Source organism: Tursiops truncatus, chromosome X (assembly GCF_011762595.2).
Source record: "Tursiops truncatus isolate mTurTru1 chromosome X, mTurTru1.mat.Y, whole genome shotgun sequence".
Classification (NCBI taxonomy): domain Eukaryota; kingdom Metazoa; phylum Chordata; class Mammalia; order Artiodactyla; family Delphinidae; genus Tursiops; species Tursiops truncatus.
The window spans coordinates 1217071-1237106 of NC_047055.1; the positions used below are offsets into that span (position 1 = coordinate 1217071).

The window sequence follows — 20036 nt, forward strand, 5'->3', positions numbered from 1 at the left end:
TAGGCCGTCTATCTTCACGCGTAGGAACCATAGAGTCCGGGTGAGGGCGGATAGACACTCTGTCACACTTCCGGACCGTAGTCGCAGCGGTGCTCTGCGCCTGCGTGCGGGAGTGGCTGGGCACAAGCGCAGAGCGGGGAGGCGGCTAGGTCCCGTACCGCAGGCGGCCAGCTGGCGAATGGGGCTTCGCCACATCGGCGAGAGAAGCCGGCTTCCGGCTGGCCATTGTGGGCGTAGAACTCTTGCCCGAGGCTTTGCCGTAACTATGAAAGACGTATGTTCCTAGAGTTGAAAGAAGGAAAATGCCGAATGGGGCTTACGGCGGCCGCGCGCGTGTTCCTGGGCATGGCGGAGCCCGGGACAAGCCCTCTGTACCTTCCCCCTGCGCTCCAGAGCCCAGCAGGGAGGCGCCCTGCTGGAGGCTCTGCCCACGTTCATTTGTCGACCGGGAGGCGGAGCGAGAGGCCCGCCCTCGCCCCGCCTCCGCAGCCCCCGGGCCGTAACCGAAGAGTCCTGAGCCCTCTTGTTTGCGAGCTGTACGCCAAGTCCTCCTTTCCTGGAGACCCGGGGCGGGGCCTGCGTCGGCCCCAGGAGGTCTGTGCCCTCCCGCGAGAAAGGCCAAGAAAAAGCCGCCCCGCAAGATCCAGGGCTCAGGAGAGCCCGTGAACACCGTTGGGCCCGCCCTGACCCGGCAGAGAAAAGAGACGTTGTGCTCCCCAGGGTGACGTGGAGAAGGGGAAGAGGAAGGTGGCGACCCCACCCAGATGGCAAACGAGCACCGTCACTCCTTGTCCGGCTGGGCCCAGTCCTGGCCTCTGAGAGCTGCCTTGATCTGTATCCTGGGAGCTTCCACACTCCCGGGGCCCAGAATGTGGCGCCCACCCCCACACACAGTTCTTGCCCCGCCCACTGAATTCCAGCGCCTCCTGAGTGTGCCTCTGAGATCTTCTAAGGTAAAGCACGGACCCGCCCCCTGCCCGCCCAAGAATACATCCAGAGAAGTGTCCAGAGCTAGTACCCATACCACCAGGGATCTAGGTATCCGCCAGAGGTGCCCACGCTTCTAGAGCTGGGGATAGCAAGAAGGTAACAAAGTCTTCCCCATGTCACTTGACAGGTGTGACACACCTGTTCTTCTCCAGGACGACCTTTCACTTTAGTGAATGGGTCCTTTAGGAAGGCTTGGGAAGATTTGCGCTGTGCACTTCCAGCAATGCTGCAACTAGGTCCTTCCCAGGGAACACAGCCTCCCCTTCCATCAGGGGGCTCTGGGTCTGGAAACTGGGTGAGAAGGTGTGACTCTCCGCGGGGGCAACTCAAGTCAGGTTTTTGCTCCCAGAACTAGAGGATTTAGGGTTATACGCATCAAGCAGTCCTGTAGCAGGCTGCCCAACTATTTCCTTCTTAGAGGCTCATTTTCTTTTCTTTTTTTTTTTTTTTTTTCTTGCGGTACGTGGGCCTCTCACTGCTGTGGCCTCTCCCGTAGCGGAGCGCAGGCTCAGCGGCCATGGCTCACGGGCCCGGCCGCTCCGCGGCATGTGGGATCTTCCCAGGCCGGGGCACGAACCCGTGTCCCCTGCATCGGCAGGCGGACTCTCAACCACTGTGCCACCAGGGAAGCCCTAGAGGCTCATTTTCTGTGCCTTGCTCACCTGGCTCCAGCCCGTCATTCTTGCTTTTCCTGGAACGTGCCAGACTGTTCCTGGGGTCCTTAGTCCTTCCGCTCGTGTTCCTGCGCTAATGGCTCTCTCAGCACCTTGCTGAAAAGAGCTGCTTCTGGACCTATCCCTGGAACACAGTTGGGGGATGGAGTGTTCAGGCTGGATATGATGAATGTACTCTCAAATTCCTCTCTCCCTAAGCCTAGGGATTCTGTCCTGCACCTCCTGTCAGGGCATTTCTGGCATCAAAACCCATGAAATGCAGGTCAGTAGTAGGTCCAAGCCAAGCATGTGAGGTGCTAGACTACACACCAGCTGTATGTCCTAATACTTTTCTTATTTTAAAATTTATTTATTTATTTATTTTTGGCTGCATTGGGTCTTCGTTGCTGCGCGCGGGCTTTCTCTAGTTGCGGCGAGCGGGGGCTACTCTTCGTTGCGGTGTGCGGGCCTCTCATTGCAGTGGCTTCTCGTTGCCCAGCACGGGCTCTAGGCACGCGGGCTTCAGTAGTTGTGGCTCGTGGGCTCTAGAGCGCAGGCTCAGTAGTTGTGGCGCACGGGCTTAGTTGCTCCACGGCCTGTGGGATCTTCCCGAACCAGGGCTCGAACCCGTGTCCCCTGCATTGGCAGGCGGATTCTTAACCACTGCGCCACCAGGGAAGGGAAGCCCCTGTCCTAATACTCTTAATCTGGAACCTCTAGTAAATACGCTATCAGTTAATCCACCCCATCGAGTGGCCCACCTCACCTACTGAGTCGCACACCCTGAGAACCTACTACCACAAACGTTCAAATACAGTTCAGTTGGTAGATATCAGTGAAGTCTGGAAAATATTTTTTTAATATCCTTATGGAAAATATGTATTGACGCATGAGCTCTTTCCTCTAGGGTCAGGCTTTGGTCTGTCCCCCTGGATCATGCTGTGATTAGGCCCCAGTTATGGGTCTAATGGCAACAGGGTGTGGTGGCACAGGTGTGGAGGACAGAGGGTGTCCCCTTGCAAGGCATCTGCGCCAGGTGAGGTGATGACACAGTCCTCAAGGGAGAGAACAGCAGCCTGCCAGAGACGGGAGGGCAGGCTACTTCCACCCGCAAGGGAGGCTGCAGGGGACCGGGGGCTTCCCGACTGTCAGCCTCCACCGAGGGCAACCCGATGTCCCGATTCTAGGCTTCAGGGTCCCACTCCTCCAGCCAGTGCCGTAGCCTTCACACGAGAAACATGGAGGGGCTGGGAATTCAGGTGACCTTGGGATTCTGCAACCCGCACAATGATGCAGGTTTCGTTTGTGTTGGTCGTGTTTGATTTCCAGTACCGTCAGCCCTGCAGGTTACAGGAGGAAGAGAATTTTTAGGGCTGCCATGGAAGTGCTCTGGCTGGCATACTGTGCCTTGAGCTGAGAGGTAAGGAATCGGACCTTGTCAGTTTTTTCTCCGTGCACTCCCGGGGACACTGTGGAGTCACCCCACACACAGCCTTGATCCCCAGCGTCCCCTCCACGACAGTTCAGGGCAGCAGCCGCTGCGGCTCCCCCGGGCACTTGCTGCACTGGCCCTTCATCCCAGTCAACCGCAGGGGAGAGCTTGATGAGTGGTGAGGCCCCCGCAGGTCATGGGTGCCTCGAGCCCCACTAGGTTACCCAGGGATCGGAGGGCTGGAGGAACAGAGATGGTACAGGAAGAAGCTGCCCCCCAGCCCCGGAGCCTGGGGAAAAGGGAGGGGGTTGAGGTCATCTGAAGCCTAGAAGGCAGGATAAGGGGCCTTGAAGAACAGAGGCTGGATCTCTGAGGAGGGGCTGCGGCAGTTTCTCAGGGAAGGAGAAAGCAGCAGCATCGCTAAGAGGGGGAACGGGACAGGAGGGGCAGGAGGTGATTTCCGAGGCACCACCGATCTTCCAGGGCACTGCTTCCTTCGGTGGCATCCGATCTGTGGTTCGATTCATCTGTTGAGATTTTTATTTCAATGACTGTGGCTTTGTTTTTAATTCCTAAAGTTCTTTTTCTTCTTCAAATCGGCCTGGGCTTTTAAAATTAGTCTTACCTTTGTGATTCCTTCCTTGGTATCTTTGTTTTGTGTCTCGAGGCTGCTGAAGATTTGGGGAGTTGGAGTAGCCTTCTATCACAGTAATGCAAACGACTGGTAAATACCCATGAGAACTGCTCTGATCTCAGGAGAATCCAAAGGTAATGTCAGTCTGTGTTTCAAAGGCCGCCCCCCCCCCCCCCCCCCCCCCCGATTAAGCACAAGAGTAGAAGGTGTTTCTCTTTCTCACCCTCTTTCCTTTATGGGCTGGCCCAAGGCCAGGGCGGGGATAGTCACCAGGACTCACCTCTGAGGCCTTCAGGACAAGTTGATGTGCCACACCCACCACGCCCAGGAGCCTCCCTGCGAGGGAGCAATCCAGATGCAGCGCCTCCCCGCAAAAGGACGTCAGGCTTAGAGGCCAGTGTCCTTCATCCACACCTCGCCTCGGCCACCTGCTAGCTAGTGATTCAGAACAAGCTCCTCAACCCTTCTGCCACGTTGGCCTCATCTGCTCATCTGGAGAATGGGGATGACATGCTCCCAACTTCCTAGGGCCGCCGTGAGGGTGGAATGGACGAGTCCAGGCACGGAGCCGGCACTCGCAGCCCTCACTGAAAACTATATTATCTGGCCTCTGACAGGGATGCCCTGGGGACAGGACGTTGACAGGGCCAGTCGTCCGTCCGATGCTCCATGAGGGTGGGCGGTGTCTTCAATTTGAGCTGGCAGACCCGTCTTCCGCTGGGCCTCTGGGAGTCCCGAGGGGGAAGCCGGGGGTGAGGTGTCCCCTTCCAGGGAGCGACTGCTCTTCGGGGAGCCCAGCAGTACTACCACGATGGGGGGCACCGGGCATCGTCTCTCTCAGCCTGCGGTTCTCTGAAGCCCCTCTGTCCGCGGCAGGGGGGGGGAGGCAGCCCCAGCTTGTGGATGATGGGGGCAGGGGCTCCTCTCCTGCTCACTCAGACCCATGCTGGGATGGACCCACTTCTTCGTACAGCCCTGTCCTTCCTTTTCACTGTGCAGGTGACCGTTCAAGAGCGCTGCTTTCAGGCGGATTTCAGTTCTGCTCTCTCACCTTCTGCGGCCCATTAACTCTGAGCCCCTCGGAAAGCCTGCCCGCAGCTCCTCTCCCAGGCCCAGCCTCGGCCCCAGCCACCCCACTGATTCCATTTGCGGTTTCCCCCATGGATCTCCCTCGCTCCCCTGCGGGCCACCTATGCACTTAAATAATATAGCTAAACTCTTCTCCTTACACATTTCCTTGTCTTCTCCCCAAGTGGACTGGCACCCTGGAGGGCAGGGGCTGGGTGTCTGAGAGGCACTGCCCCCAGTCCCGGTCTACATAACGTGGGGTCATGTGACAAACACCACCTCCCCCAATCTGCCGCCCCGCGCGCGCAAGCGCATACACACACACACACACACACACACACACACACACACACACACACACACACACACACACACACACACACACGGGGATAAAACCCGGAGCAGCTCTCCGCTGGCACCAATGCCCTTTCCTGGTGTGCGGTCCCACCAGCTGTGCAACAGGCTGACGCTGGGGGAACTGCGGGAGGTGCTCCGGCCTCTTGGACGTTTCTCTGTAACTTCCTGTGAACTTAATTCCTTCCGAATACAAGTTCACACCAAAAGCACACAAGCAGGGCTTAGCGTGTACACATCGGACCACTCGCGCCACTCTGCACGGACAGTCCCTGCTCTCTCGGCAGGGACACCTAGCGGCCCGCAGCCGACCCGGTCGCCGGCTGAAGAAAAACCGCGGGGGGGGCAGAGCTGAGAGGGGCGCGCGGGGGCAGAGCTGAGAGGGGCGCGGGGGGGGGTCTGCTTGTTTTGATTGGGCAAAGGAGATGCCCGTCACACCAGAAGGGCCGGGTTTCCGGGGGGCGGGTCTCGTCACGAGTCGAGCTTGGTCATTGGCGGAGCCAGCTGGAAGGGGTGGGCAGGAAAGCGGTGCTCCGCGGCTTACGGTGGGCGAGCTGAGGGGAAGTGAGGAGACCCGCGTGGGGGCGGTCAGGGCGGGGCTCGACGCGCCGGGACAACGGCCCGGCCTTGTGGTCACCGCCCAGCTTCCCCGGACTCCGCCCCCCACCCCTGTGGGTCCTGGGCCTGGCCAGAGTCCCCGTTCCCCGAGTCACCGGGGCCTTTGGCTCCGCGATCCTGAGAGCTTGCACCCTCCCGCCACCCCACCCCTTGCCTGGCCCACTGTGTTCCAGCGCCCCTGAGTGTGATTCGGACGGTTCCCTGTGAAGCACGGACCCGCCCCCCTCCACACACACGTGGTATCCAGGGAGAGGTGGGCAGAGCTGCGGCCGTGCCCAGAAACTTGGTGTCGGCCAGGGGGGTCTGTCCATGCTGCTGGAGGAGGGGACGGCACGAAGTAACAAAGTCTTCCCCATGTCACTGGACACGTGTGGCCTGCTGGGAAGGAATCCTGCCCAAGCACGCCTGTTCTCCAGGACAACCTGTGGGTGCCTGCCTGCCTGCCTCTCACCTGGGAGGTCAAGGTGAGCCCCGCAGAGAGAGAAAGCTCATGGCTTCTCTAGAAGAGGGTGCGATGAGGAACCGTCCATCCCGGTGCTGGTTCTCACGCTGAGAGGCGCGTAGGAACACCTGGAGGGCGCGTTCAACCCTGGGTTGCAGGGCCCCACCCCAGAGGCTCTGATCTGGCACACCTGGGGTGGGGCCTGCGAATTTGCTAGTCCAGCAATCCTGGGTGATGCTGCTGCTGGCCAGGGACCCCACTGTGAGAAGCACTGCTCTAGAGGGCTGAGACTCCTAGGTGTGTGCCCCCTGCCCTACCCCAGACTGGCTCCTCTGCAGGGTCCCCACGGGCCTGGGAAGCGCCAGGAGGATGCTGGCTCTCGCGAGATCTGGGGCTTCCCATTGAGCAGCCTTCACCCTTCCCCGCCTGAGGATGTGGTCCACAGCGCACCGCCCCCCCCGGCCCCCCCCCCCCCCGGCACCCCGGCAGGATCAGGTGTCAGGTTTGTACACGTGCTCAGCAGTTCCCCGACTGGGGCTGATAACATCTGGACACTTAGGAGGGAGGGGCGGAGGCCTGGGCGTGGGGATGGGAAGAACTCTCTGATGAGGCAGAGGAAAAAGACCTGACCGCCGAGCTCAGAGGTGGGAAAGGAACACGGGCCCTGAGACCAAGAGTGTGGATTTGGGGGAGCGTGGAGGCCAGAAAGGGGGTTGTCTGCCCGGGAACTGCCCTGACAGTTGTCTGGTCTGTGGGCGTGGCCAGTCCTCTCCAGCCGCCGCCGCCGCCGCCTTTCCTGCCAAACGTTCCTCACCAAGAGGGTCTCCCAGCTCCTGGGTGATGCTGCCCAGACCTGCCCAACGCCCAGCGCCACCACCCACCGTTTGGGCCAGTCTTTGCGGTGGCTGGTCTTTGTTCGGCTCCAGGATCGCCCGCCTTCTAGTTGGAGGCGCAGAGCAAATGCAGTGCCAGTCACCAGGCACCATGTGTGCCCGGAACCAGCAGCTCTGGGACCCCAACACTCGAGCACGTTCTGGCTGTGGGATCAGATGGGGGGTAGCCTTTGGCTTGCACTTTCCGCGGTCCCCTCCTGCACCCCCTTTTCCTTGGCGTCGTTGAGCTTTCCTTGTTGACTGGTTCAAGCTCTCTATGCGTTAACGATACGAGCCCTGAGTCACGTCTTGCTACTATTTTTTTGCCCCACTTTGTCACTTGTGTCTTGACTTTGTGGTTTGCGGTTTGTGTTGGCCAGGCATACGATTTTAGTGCTTGTGTCATCAGACTTTCCAGGCTTCTCCTGATGGCTTCTGGGGCTTCTCGTCGGTTTGTTTGCTTCAGACTGACTTGGAGTGGTCTTCTCCATTTAAAATGATCGTGTATTACTTACCCATTGCTGCATAACAGATTACCCCAATCGTAGCACCTTAACACAGCCAACCGTCGTCATCTCCCGCGTGTGTGAAGGACAGGACTCTAGAAGGCTTGGCTGGGGGCTTCCGGCTTGGGGTCCATCACAGGCTGCAGTCGAGGCCTCCGCTGGGGCCACAGCCCCATGGTCTGCCTAGGGTGTGGGGATGGGCGGGGGCAGCTCTGCTTCCAAGATGGCTCGCGTGGCTGTGGCGGGGCCTCGGGCCTCCCCACCGGGCCTCTCCCTAGGGGTGCTCAGGGTGGGGCTCCGCCAGAGCCCACGACCTAGCACGGAGCAGCCCCGAGATCGAGCCTCAGTGTTTCTCTAAGAACTTCACCTCGAAGTGACACCCCCTCACCTCTGCTGTAATTTTATGGCTTACACGGGTCAACCCAGGAACAGCGGAGGAGGGGACGGTACCCGCTAGGGCGTAGCTTGTTCGCGTTCATGGCGGATGCGAAGGCTCAGAGGAGTGTCCTCGCTCCAGAATCTGTGTGCGGGACTCCTGGTCCGCACAGGCCCCTTGGGAATGCGTCCTTTGTCTGAGCGGGGGTGGCAGGTTCCAGCCCGGGACCCAGAGAAGCAGGGCCTGTGTTTGCAAGGGCACAGTGGGTTTTCACCTTTAAACAGTTGCAGACAAAACACACAAAAAGCCAGAGAAAGAGGGCCTTCCCTGGTGGTGCAGTGGTTAAGAATCCGCCTGCCCATGCAGGGAACACGGGTTCGAGCCCTGGTCCGGGAAGATCCCACGTGCCGCGCAGCAGCGAAACCCGTGCGCCACAGCTACTGAGCCCGTGAGCCTGAACTACTGAAGCCCGTGTTCCGCAGTACCTGCGGAAGTACCTGAGCTCGTGTTCCGCAACGAGAGAAGCCACCGCGGTGAGAAGACCGCACACCGCAACTAGAGAAAGCCCGCGCGCAGCGACGAAGACCCACCACAGCCAAAAATAAATAAAATTTTAAAAACAGAAGTTAAAAAAAAAAAAAAGCCAGAGGAAAGAAAGAACATGTGACAGGACCCCAGCGTGGCCCACAGAGCCAGCGGTGCGTGCCCTCTGCCCAGGAGTTTGCAGCCCTGATGGGAGTCCTGGCTGGTTGCGCTGCCATGGGCGCGGGGGCCAGAAGCGCTTTCTCATCACAGCAGCCCATCCACTGCCAGGGCCATGCAAGTGCACACCCAGGCCTGGGCCCCAGTGCTCCCCGACCTCCAAGGTCCCCGCCCCCTCTCCTTCTCAGTGGGGTGGGGGCGGGGGCAGCTACCTTGCCTGAGGCTGGGGTGGCCTCTCTTGTGCCCATAGGTGCAGGCCCTCCTCTCCCAGCTCCCCTCCCCGCCCCGCCAGCCTCCCACCGTGTAGCTGGGAAGTGGGTAGGGGCAGGGAGCAGAGAAGGGTGGGCCCCATTGTGAGGGTGCAGGCTGGCGAGCCCCTGTCCTCAGTGACCATGCCAGGTAGCCCCGGGCTGGGCTGTGACGGCTCAGCAGTGGCAGGCGCCAGCCCGGGGTGGCAGGCGAGTGTCCCTTTGGTCCCAAGAAGGAGCTCCCACTGTGGCCAAGGGAGAGGTGCCCGCCGCATCCTTCTTGCCTGGGAGTCAGACGTGACTCCCTGATGACACGCTTGGTGGCTCTGAATTTGTCACGCAGGTTCTGTGGGTGGTGAGTGCCTTTCCTGTTGGCTCTCGCTGCTGGGCAACGCCGGGGCCCTTGGCGACAGCTCTCCGGCCCCGTCCGAGGCCGCCATGCACTTCTTGAACCCCAGGACCGTGGGTGTCGGGAGAGCCGGGCTCTCTGTCTCCGTCCCAGGAGCAGAGGCTGAGGCCGAGGCCGTGCTTGCTGGGCCCGGCCTCGTGGCTGTGGTGGTGGCTGCCGGGGACACCCTCCGGCCGCGATGTGGGGCCGCGGGGTCCTGGGGCTCCGGGAGACGCTCGGGCCCGCTGCAGCCCCACACTCCTGGGCCATCTGACTGTCCCCCTAAGTAGAGCCATCTTCCAGTCCCTCAGCCCCGGGCAGAAGGCACGACAAGGCGGGCCCGGCTTCCCTGCGGTCTTCCCTCTGAGGCGGCCTGCCCACGGGGGCCCAGGGCACTGCGTGGGCGCTGGTCCTCCCTTGCCCGAGGGAGCTCTTCCTAGCGGCCTGCTCTGTGGATGGGCATAATCAGGGCAGCGGCCAGGCCCTGTCCCCACCCGGCCGCCACCCACCTGCAGTGCTCATCCTTGGCCCTCACCCTCTCCGCCCGCCCGAGGACCTGGGTGCCTCCCCCCCGCTGAGTACCGGCGTCAGTACCTGGCCCGTCCTCAGTAGGTGCTCTGACCCCAGGGCAGTCCCCCGGCCCCGCCCATTGTTTAGCGCTTTCCTCAGTCCTGCTCCCCTGGCTGCGGCCTCGCTGGGCTTGTGGGGACCTTCCAGACACACACACACACACACACACACACACACACTCCCATCACTGGCTTCATCGGGGTTCCTGGGGGGTGTGGAGGTGGCTGCCCTGGAGCACCCTGGCTCTGTGCCCTGGCATTGGGTGAGGCCGCCCGTGCTGGGGGCCTGCACGGGAATCCCAAGGGTCTCCAGACTACTGTCTCCCTTGTTGAAGTGCTGGGGCTCCCTCACTGTCGGGTGGGCAGCAGTCCCATCCTGAGGGGCCGGTGCTCCCCTTTCCTCAGCCGGGTCCCTCCCATCCTCCTGGGGGAGCGGGCAGCACGGAGGGTCGGGCGCAGAGGTGTGGCCAGAGCAGGGGTGGAGGCTGGCCAGCCTCCAGGTGGGGTGTGGGTGGTCAGCTCCACCATCCCCCTGCCCTGCCCTGCCCGCAGCTGGACCTGCAGGATGGGGGGCTGCTCCCAACTGGGGTGACCAGCCACCCCGTCCCTAGACTTAGTAGGTGAGATGGGGCCAGCCTGGGGGAAGGCGTGTGGCCGGGACCTCGCCTCTGCTCCTGGCACCGGCTGTTGAGCGGGGCTCGGGCATGGGCCTGGGGCCTGTTGGATTGTCTGCCCTGGGGGGAGGGGTAGAGTCTCCAGCGATGGCCACCCTGAACCTAGGGCAACTGGCCAGCCCCCGGGGTAGTAACAGTGGCACTTTCCTGTCCTTTAGACCCTCAGGGCCTGGGGTGGTCCAGTGTCGTGGATCCACAGGCTGTGCCCCCCTTGGACTGTTCTCTTGGATGGACTGTCCTCTGCAGCGTGGGGACCAGCCCAGTAGCCACCATCTCTAGCTCCAGCACAGCGTGGGGGTCAAGGTAGGGGTGGACCTAGGTCTGCCCAACACTGTCTGCTACTTACCCTGGACCTGACAAGGGGGTGGAGGTCAAGGGTGGGAGGATCCTGAGCTAGGATTCCTGGCTCCATGCTCCTGCCCCACCCACAGGGCCCTCCTTTCTGTGCTCCACTAGGGATGCGGCTCAGACCTCTGGCAGCAGCCACGCATCCAGGTCCATTGCAACCAGCTCCATTGCATCATCCAGGCTCCTCCCTGCCTGGCACCTACACAGTAGGGGAGTCACTGTCCCCTTAACCTTGGGCAGCTGCTGCCCCCTGCTGTGTTCCCAGCACCACTGGAGCCCTTGGTGGGGGAAGGGAGGATGGCCTAAGCCCTGGGGAATGGAAGTCCTCAGTTGCCCTGTGATGGAACTCCAGAGCCCTCGGGGGACTTTTAGGCAGCTGGGCCCCTCAGAGCCCTCGCGGGAGGTAGTCTCAGAGCCCTGGGAAGTGGGGCCAAGCCTGAAGGGGAGTGCTGGGGGCGGTCCAGAGCCCTTGGGAGCTACAACTCTTTGGGAGGGGGGCGTCTAAGAGCCCTGGGGCAGGAAGCTTGAAGCCACTCAGGAGCCTGCAGAAACCCTCCCTCTGCTGCATGGTGATCAATGGATGTGGTTGCCCTTGGGGAATGATGAATGAGAACAGGGAGACTATGTCACCTGGGTGGAGACTCTTTCCTCTCTTCTCTCAGACACCACAGTGGTTGCCAAGCACACCTAGCCTCCCCCTCTTTCCTGGAACAGATCAAGGACCTGAGGCCTGGAGAGGATCATTCCACCCGGAGGCCACGCCATCTCTCTCCCCTTCCTTGGGAGGGCCCAAGCCCAGCTCCCCTTGCTCCCATGCTGTCCCCCTCCGCCCCAGCTACTCCACAGGGTATCAGCGAGTCAACCTTACCACGTCCCTAGGCTCCACTTGCCTCTCCGCCAAGACCTGGTGGGGCTCCGGCTGAACAGCAGTGCCAGGTAGTGAGAGCCTGTGGGGGAGCTGTATTCACAGGCTCGGTCCCGCTTCCCAACATACTTGATGTGGGACCCGTTGCTGAAGCAAGATGTCTCAGCATGCCACCCTGGAGTTCTGGTGCACTGGCAACCTGACTACCTCTTCTGTACCCCCACCCCCATTCAGGCTCATTGATCTGACCATCAGGCCTTATTGTCACCAATGAGAAGGCAGCACCCCCTGCCCATGCCCACCACCCACCATGAAGCAAACAAGTCTCAGCTCTTGCACTGGGACGGCAAGGGGCAGAAGCTGGAGACCTGGGGAGTCCATGCCACAGTTGGCTGGGTGCTGGGGGAGCCAGGTGGGAGGGGCTTGCAGCAAACAAAGGAGGCTGAGCCTGTGGGAGGGGTAAGAAAATTAGAAGCAATTTTTTCATCCTTTTTTGTATATATTTTAAAATATTTTTAAAATATATATATATTTTGGCTGCGTCAGGTCTTAGTTGCGGTACAGATCTTTAACTGTGATGTTCGGGCTCTTCATTGCGGCGTGCGGGTTTTTCTCTCTCTAGTTGTGGCGTGGGCTCCAGGGTGCGTGGGCTGTGTCGTTGAGGCGCATAAGCTCAGTAGCTGTGGCACGCAGGCTTAGTTGTCCCACAACATGTGGGATCTTAGTTCCCCCAGCAGGGATGGAACCCGTGTCCCCTGCGTTGAAAGGTGGATTTTTAAAAAATAAATTTATTTATTTTTGGCTGTGTTGGGTCTTCGTTGCTGCATGTGGGCTTTCTCTAGTTGTGGCGAGTGGGGGCTACTCTTTTGTTGCGGTGCGCGGGCTTCTCATTGCAGTGGCTTCTCTTGTTGTGGAGCATGGGCTCTAGGCACACCGGCTCAGTAGTTGTGGCTCGCAGGCTCTAGAGCGCAGGCTCAGTAGTTGTGGTGCATGGGCTTAGTTGCTCCACGGCATATGGGATCTTCCTGGACCAGGAATCGAACCCGTGTCCCCTGCATTGGCAGGCGGATTCTTAACCACTGCGCCACCAGGGAAGTCCCAGAAGGTGTACTCTTCACCACTGGACCACCAGGGAAGTCCCATCATTCTTTTTTGTTTATTTTAATGCACAAAAAAGTATGTATTATTATTTTTTTTGCGGTACGCAGGCCTCTCACTGCTGTGGCCTCTCCCGTTGCGGAGCACAGGCTCCGGACGCGCAGGCTCAGCGGCCATGGCTCACGGGCCCAGCCGCTCCGCGGCATGTGGAATCTTCCCGGACCGGGGCACGAACCCGCATCCCCTGCATCGGCAGGCGGACTCTCAACCACTGCGCCACCAGGGAAGCCCTGTGTTATTTTTAAGAAAACACCCGCCCAAGAAAAAAAAATGGGGAGACTAGGATGCATCAAAAAGAAATGTCCAGGAGCTTCGGTAGGATGGTTCCAGTCCCAGCCCTGACCAAAGCTCACCATGCAGCCGTAGACAGCCAAGAGGCCCCGAAAGGCTCAGGAGCCCACGGTGTACATGCAGGTGAGAGGCCAGGCTCTGCCAAGTCCTGCCACCTGTAGCAAGGAGCCGGTCAGAGGTGAGAGGGACTGATGCTAGGCCCCCACACAACGAGGTAGCCCTTGTGGTGCCTCTGATTCCCGCCTGTTTACACGGAGCCAGCCTCTCCACGCTTTACTGCCCTCTACTGGCAGTGCAGAGCCAGGACACACGGCCTCTTGTGGCAGTCTACCCTAGGTTTCCTTCTCTGAAAATTATGAAATACCCACAGCAGAAAACCTGGCAATAAGAAGGAATATAGCCAGGTGAGGAACTGGTTTACCGAAAGGTGATGGAGCATTCCAGAGTACTAAGAGCCTTCTCCTGTAGCATTAAACAATCAGCTTTCCAGCAGAAATGGCTCACCAAGCAGATGCCTCGTTTCCTCTTCATCTCCCCACCCTTGGACACCAAGATTGGCCTCTGCTGGAAAGTTAAACACCCATAACTGACATCGTGCAAGCAGCCTCGCCTGCATTTCCAAGTGGGTTCTCCGTGTGACAGTTATTTTTATGAGTAGTTACAAGAGCTTTGGGTAACGAGTCAGGGAGTGGACCCCAAAAGCAAAGCACAAATATGTCCATGGGTAGCATGTGATCCCTACCCCAAGCGCAAAGGAAGAAAAGAAGAACCAACAACGCCAGATGGCAATTCTGGAGGCCCAAGGCCTGGAGGGCCTTAGCAGGGGGCAGCCCACCCCCTCCCCACATTAAAGGGAAGAGCCCACACGTTAAAAATAAACGGTCTTTTTATTGTCCACGAAAACAAAGTCAGGGTGTCCTTTGGTCAATCCCCCCCAATGAGGTGACAATGAACAGGAGGCATGCAATGATGACACCCATGTTCTCCTCTCCAGGAGAAGGCTCTTGCCCTCCTAGGCCCTAAGGGTCAGAGGCAAGTAGGGCCAGGAGGCTCCAGAGGAACACCTGTCCAGGCCCACCATGCTGCAGAGGCCCAGGCCTGCTGCCTCCCCGACAGGACAAGGCAGGGGAAGCAAACACTGCCCCTGTCCCAGTACCCCCAAGCTAGAACACGCAGAAAAGCCCCAACCCCCCTCCCCCAGAAAACACTGCTAAGGCAGTCAGCCAGGACTTCCAAGAGCAGCTGGCCCCAAGCCACAAGGCCAGAGCGTTAGGGCTCCGCCCGGAAGGGGTTGCTATCCTAGGCCTGCATGCAGTGGTAAACAAAAACCAGGAAGGCAGCAAAGATGAGAAACAGGAGCATCTGGCCCCAGAGCGGGACCTGGTGGTCCTGGCCCAGAGCAGCCCCAGGGGCCCGCTTTTCTGGCCGGATGGCACGGCGGGCGAGCCACGAAGGAGGAGATGAAGGCGAGGACACGGCAGAGGTGGAGGAGGAGGTGGGGTAATAGGACAGGCCCAGGGAGCTTCTGGAGACGTTGGAAACAGGGCGGTAGTGTGCGATGCTCTGGTAGGCACTGTCCCGGCCATACACGGGGCGTTCCCTGAGGCAAAGAGGGGAGCAGATAGGCCGGGAAGGCCTGCGCCCAGAATCAGCCCCAGTCCCTGGCCCTCCCTACTACTCACCTATCCTTGCCCTCCTCTTCAGAAGAGAAAAGATTGTCATCGTGAACCTATAGAAGTGAATCAGGGTAAGGATACTGGCTGGCAGGGGCAGCGTGGCCCCGTCATGCCCCTCAGCTTCCCTGCCAGCCTACTCTGAACACTGCTTCAAGGCCTGGGCCTCGCCACCCTCCAGCACCCTTCTTGGTTCCCGGCCTTATGTCCGTGGGGCCTTGCCACTTGCTAAGTGACTGTGCCAGCTGCCTACACCCTACTTTCTGCCCCAGGATTCTCAGAGAGAGCTCAAACCTAGGTCCCAGGCAAGGGTGCAGGGCACGTACCGGGCACTCTAGTCAAGCAGTTCTGACAGCCCCCCACAGAAAGGCCCTGACCTGGCAGGTGTCTGCTGACCCCACCTCTCCCTGGAGGCTCTTGGAGCCACCATTTGCACCCAGTGGCTCCCCTGATTTATCCAAACCCCACAATCACCCCCTCAGGTTGTACCCACGTACAGGGTGCCCAACAGCCAGCTCACCTGGTGGTGAAAGGTGTCAGCATCTGAGAGTGAAGCCGAGGGCTGGCGGAAGCCCTTGGATGTGCCCACAGACTCAGGCTCCCCGTAAGTCCTGGTGGTCAAGTAACTCTCCTCACAGTAGTCATAATTATAGCCTTGGGAAGGGGGGCAGCGGGGAAGAGGGAGCAACGGTGTCCCCACCTGGCCAGATGGCCCTAATCTGAATCCCACTTGGGGGCCTGTGACTCGGTTTCTCCCCTCCAGGACTACTGCAGGACGGTGGGGGTTGAGATCTCAGGTTCTCCCTGACACCGGAACGAAGGTGTCTGGGTGCCCACCCCACCCCTGCCTTACCCTTGCTCTGGTAAAGTAAGGCGTCCTCTTTCTTGGGCAGATCGTACATATCCGAGTCCACGGACGCTGAATCTAAGTCTGAACGGGGGGGGGGGGCCAGGGCCGTTTGCCTCCAAGGTTCACCTCCCCTTTCCCCTGTGCCCCTCCCGGCCAGCGCCCCTGCCACCCCCTCGCGACCCCTTCCTCCCAAACCCTGTCCCCGAGGGCGGCCAGGTGGAGCCGTGGGGCGGGGGCCTCACCCGAGAACCGACAGGAGAAAGAGGATGCGGACGAGTTAGGGGGCGAGAGCCTCCGCCTCTGGGTCTCATACTCGAAGATTTTCTTTTCGTAGAGCTTGCGAGTGGAACCTGGCCAGACAAGGGGCACAGGGCGGTCAGGGCGCGGGCCGCGAGACCGGGGGCGGCGCGGAGAGGGGTTAAGGAAAGGGGCGCGGGGCGAAGCGCGGGGAGGGGCCGGCCGCCGCCGCATACCCACGACGGGCCCGTGCGGGATGTTGTACTGGCGCAGCACGGCAGCCAGCTCGGTGTCCGACAGGACCGCGTAGTCGTCCATGGCGGGCAGCAGGCGGCAGAGGCCTGGGGGTGGCCCGGGCCTGGTGATACGGGCCGAGCTACGACCGCCTCAGAGCGCGACAGGAGCAGCGCGAGCGCCTCGGGAGCGGCTACGCCCGCGTCACGCCTGCGTCACAATCGCGTCCAACCGCGGCCCCTGCGGGCCGCGCGCGCTGTGCGGGGCGGAGCCAGGACGCGGGGAGCCCCCGGCGCAGAGCGGTCGGGCCCTGGGAATGGGCGGGGCGGGGCTGACGAGCCCCGACGTCACAGACTGACGGGATTGGCTAGAGGCGAAAGAGGGATGTAGGGCGCGCTAGAGCCGAAGAGCCGAGGACCGGTCGGGCCGTGGGAGAGGGTGGGGCTGTGCGTCCGGGAGGGGGGCGGGGCCTGCGAGCCCAGAGACGTCACACGCTGGCGAGTTTGGGCAAGACGGGAACGAGGGGCGGGGCCTGCGCGCCAGGGGGACGAGCTTAGACCCGCCGGGACCTGGGAGCGGGGCGGGGTCGGCGAGCCAAGACGTCACTCGCTGGCCTGTTCCGGCCCGAAGCGAAGAGGGGCGGGGCCTGTGGCCATGGAACCGGCAGAAACCGGCCAGGACGTGAAAGTGGGGCGGGGCCGCGCGCTGGTTGGGGCTCGCCCTCCCTGAGTCCCGTGGATTCAGCCCGGTCCCCGCAGCCCCCCTGCTGTCCACCCTCAGCTGAGCTCCAGCGCTTGGGGTTCCCCGGCCGCGCCCCAGCCGGACGCCCCGACAACAGCAGCAGCGGGAAGGGCCCTGATCTGAAGGGCGAGACCTTGGAGAGCGTGGGTCTGGGCCCGGACCCTAGGCCGCGCCCCCAGACCACCAGGCCCCCTGCCCCAGCCCGCCTTCCCGCTCTGCAGGGTTTGGCCTGCGCACCTGCGCCCCGCCGGTCCCCACCGCCTCCCTCCCTCCCCGCTCCACCCGGGAGGAAATGGGGCACTGGGCCAGGAGGCCATCGGCACTCCAGGAGCCAGCAGCCTTGGAAGGGACCCGAGCGTGCCGATGCGCACTGGCACAGGGCGCGGTGTGATGCATGCAGAGACAGCGAGTGCCCGCCTCACCCACCAGCTGTCCACCTGGGGCGGGAGGGGCTTCCTCTCCTGTCGGAATGGCCCCTGAGCCCAGTGTGACCAGCAGCCAGGCAGCGGCGGGGCGCGGGGGTGGGGGCTTCCAGACTCAGAGGGACCTGCTCCGGGGTTCCAGTAAGACTTGGTGGGCTCTGAGCACCTGGGTCTCGGTGGGCTTCAGGGCCGTGGTAGTGCAGAGCGGGCCCCCAGGACAGGGGGGCCAGGGGACCGAAGGGGGCAAACCACGGAAGGCTGCCAAGGCCTGCTGGGGAGCGGGGACTGTCACTAGGAGTTGGTGAGGGGCTTGGTCAGTAAAGAGCTGCCCTGTGGAATTTGGGAAGGAGATGACAGTCACGTTCTAAACAAAGGCAGCTGATGGAGTGTGGGGGAACTGAAGTGCTTCTCCCAGAACTGGGAGCCTGGGGAGGAGGTTCTCATAGATGACGGCTGGTACCTGGGAGAAGACCAGGCAGGAAGGCTGGCCCAGCTGGCGAGGGTCACAGACCAGTTCTGCATGGAGGTTCGCTCATGGGGTGGAGAGAAGATAGGGCCCTGGTTTGATCACACACAAAGACCCTCAGAAAAGTTGCTGTAGGCTGGGTTTTAGAGTAAAGATGAGGCCTGCTCTGTCTCCCAAAATATGAGGGCCCCAGACATGCATGGCAGTACAAGGGGGCAGAGCCCAGGGCAGGGCAGGGTCTTGCTGCTTATCTCAGAGCAGGGAGGGAGATGGCGTTTGGGCTCTGGGCCGCTCAGAGTTGGCCTCCTGGAATTTGCAGTTTTGGCAAGATCAGATTCCCCAGTACCTCTCCAAGCCTTCTGCAGTGCTGGCCCCTGTCCCAGAGGCTGTCCTCCCCATGCCACCCCTCCCCATACAGACCCAAGCTGTTTCCTTATGAGGTCAAGGAATTCTAAGTTTGCCTTCTCCTCTAGGAACAACCCCTCCCCCGGCACCTGCCTTGGCCCTCTGCCTTTTATTTCCCTCTCCCCCAGTTGCCCCGCTATGTGGTCCCACCATGGATGGCACCAGGAGTCTGACTTGTGATGGTCCCCTGCACACAAGCCCACCTGGAGCCCAAGTCCAGCCCCATTTGCAGGCAGACCCATCCCAGACCACCAGAAACCAGGCGAGCCCTTGACCGTCAGAGCTGAGAGGCCCTCGGCACCACCCCTGTCACATAGAGGAGGAATTGGGGACCCAGAGAAGGAGGAGACTTGCGCAAGGGCCCCGAGTGCAATTCATTCATGGATGTTCCCCCAGCCAATACCTAGCACTCGAGGTCCTAACCTGGACAGTGTGGCCCAGCGGGGTTTCTGAGTCAGCAGAGGAGCTGTTAGGGGAAATCTGGGGCCTTGAGGGGAGTCTTGCTGGGAAGAGTGGGCTTGGAAGCCACCGATTCCAAGTCAAGAACAAGAAGACAGTTTCTCCTTTGAGAATGGGGAATGGATTCTAAGCAGTATATTATATAACTTGTAATCCCAGCAACATCAAAAATTATAAGGAAAAGTAATATCAACATGAATACATTTCTCAACAGTCATGTCCAAGGAGACTATTATTTATTGAGCTATTAATGTTTTCTTTAAGATAAGAACCTTAAGGGGACTTCCCTGGTGGTGCAGTGGTTAAGACTCTGCACTCCCAATGCAGGGGGCCCGGTTTCGATCTAGATCCCACATGCATGCCACAACTAAGGAGCCTGCCTGCTGCAACTAAGACCCGGTGCAACCAAATAAATAAAGTGTTACCAAATAAATATTTTTTAAAAAAGATCAGAACCATAATACTTTGGTACAATACAAAACTTAGTTTTTCTCTTCAAGGATGTGAAACATCCTATGGGTTTTTCCTGGCAATCAAATACTTTAAAACATTGCTCAGATAGTAACAAAAGTCGTAAGATGGTGATTATTGTGAAAATTAACATGTGGAAGATTGTTACAGCCAATATACAGCAGGGAATGGTTAGCTGACCAAAAGCCTCTCAATTAACACCTTGTGTTCCAGCCCTAGAACACATCTGTCCACCTTGGGACTGTTGGCACGGCTAGCTGGAGAGTCAGCTTGCCTTGGCAGTGGGAATGGAGCTGGTTCTAGTGCTTTTCAGGAACCTTCAACACAAGGAGAAAAAGTGTTTATTACGGTCTTTACCAGGGAAGAGCTGGTGCTGTACAAACCGTTCCCCCAGACCTGGAAGAAGTAGAGACCCCGAGATGTGTGTGTCTCAGGGGTGTGGGGGGAGGGGAGGGAGATAGTAGTGTAAAGAGAACATTAAAATGAAGGTGTCTCCTTCCTGCTACCCCACCTATTGTACCCCTGGCTCCGACTGCAATGCCTGTGGTAGGTGGGTTTCCCTCCTTGAAGGACAGCCTTGGCCATGAGCTCCAACACAGCCACCTCATGGATCTAAACTCAGGCCACTCATCGATCAAGTGAGGATAACCCAGTGCTGTGGGGACGGGGTCCCAGTAGATGGAGCAGGGAGACACAAAGGCCGAGGTACTGCAAGGAGATCCCACCATGGGTCAAGGTGGAAAGGTCATTGCCAGCAGAGCCAGCATTTTAGCAGGTGTGACCAAACTTCTTCCTCCCTTCCTACCCCTTCCTTCCTTCTCCCTTTTTCCCTTCCTCCCTTCCTTCTTTTCTTTTTGTTTTTAAAGGTATTTTAAAATTTTTATTTATTT

General features: G+C 59.9%; 1 protein-coding gene and 1 long non-coding RNA gene across 4 annotated transcripts; one reads left to right on the plus strand and one right to left on the minus strand.

Annotated features, from left to right (window-relative positions):
* The first annotated feature begins 123 nt into the window (after positions 1–123).
* LOC141277623 (uncharacterized) lies at positions 124–12542 on the plus strand. Of its 2 annotated transcripts, none has more exons than XR_012329304.1 (3): positions 124–3843; positions 4709–6213; positions 8312–12542. It is a non-coding gene; the product is annotated as an uncharacterized lncRNA (long non-coding RNA). The 2 variants fall into 2 exon arrangements; XR_012329305.1 differs by lacking the exon at positions 8312–12542 and adding an exon at positions 6530–8294.
* A 1514-nt stretch (positions 12543–14056) lies between these two features.
* EMD (emerin) lies at positions 14057–16411 on the minus strand. 2 transcript variants are annotated; one of them, XM_019933657.3, is made up of 6 exons: positions 16185–16411; positions 15954–16061; positions 15715–15792; positions 15382–15515; positions 14871–14917; positions 14057–14824 (listed from the first exon to the last, which is right to left on the minus strand). In XM_019933657.3, the coding sequence occupies exons 1-6, from the start codon at positions 16264–16266 to the stop codon at positions 14488–14490; spliced, it is 786 nt and encodes a 261-aa protein (XP_019789216.1). In that variant the 5' UTR covers positions 16267–16411; the 3' UTR covers positions 14057–14487. The 2 variants fall into 2 exon arrangements, with proteins under 2 accessions (XP_019789216.1, XP_019789217.1); XM_019933658.3 differs by having other exon boundaries at positions 14057–14788; positions 16185–16405.
* Positions 16412–20036: the final 3625 nt, after the last annotated feature.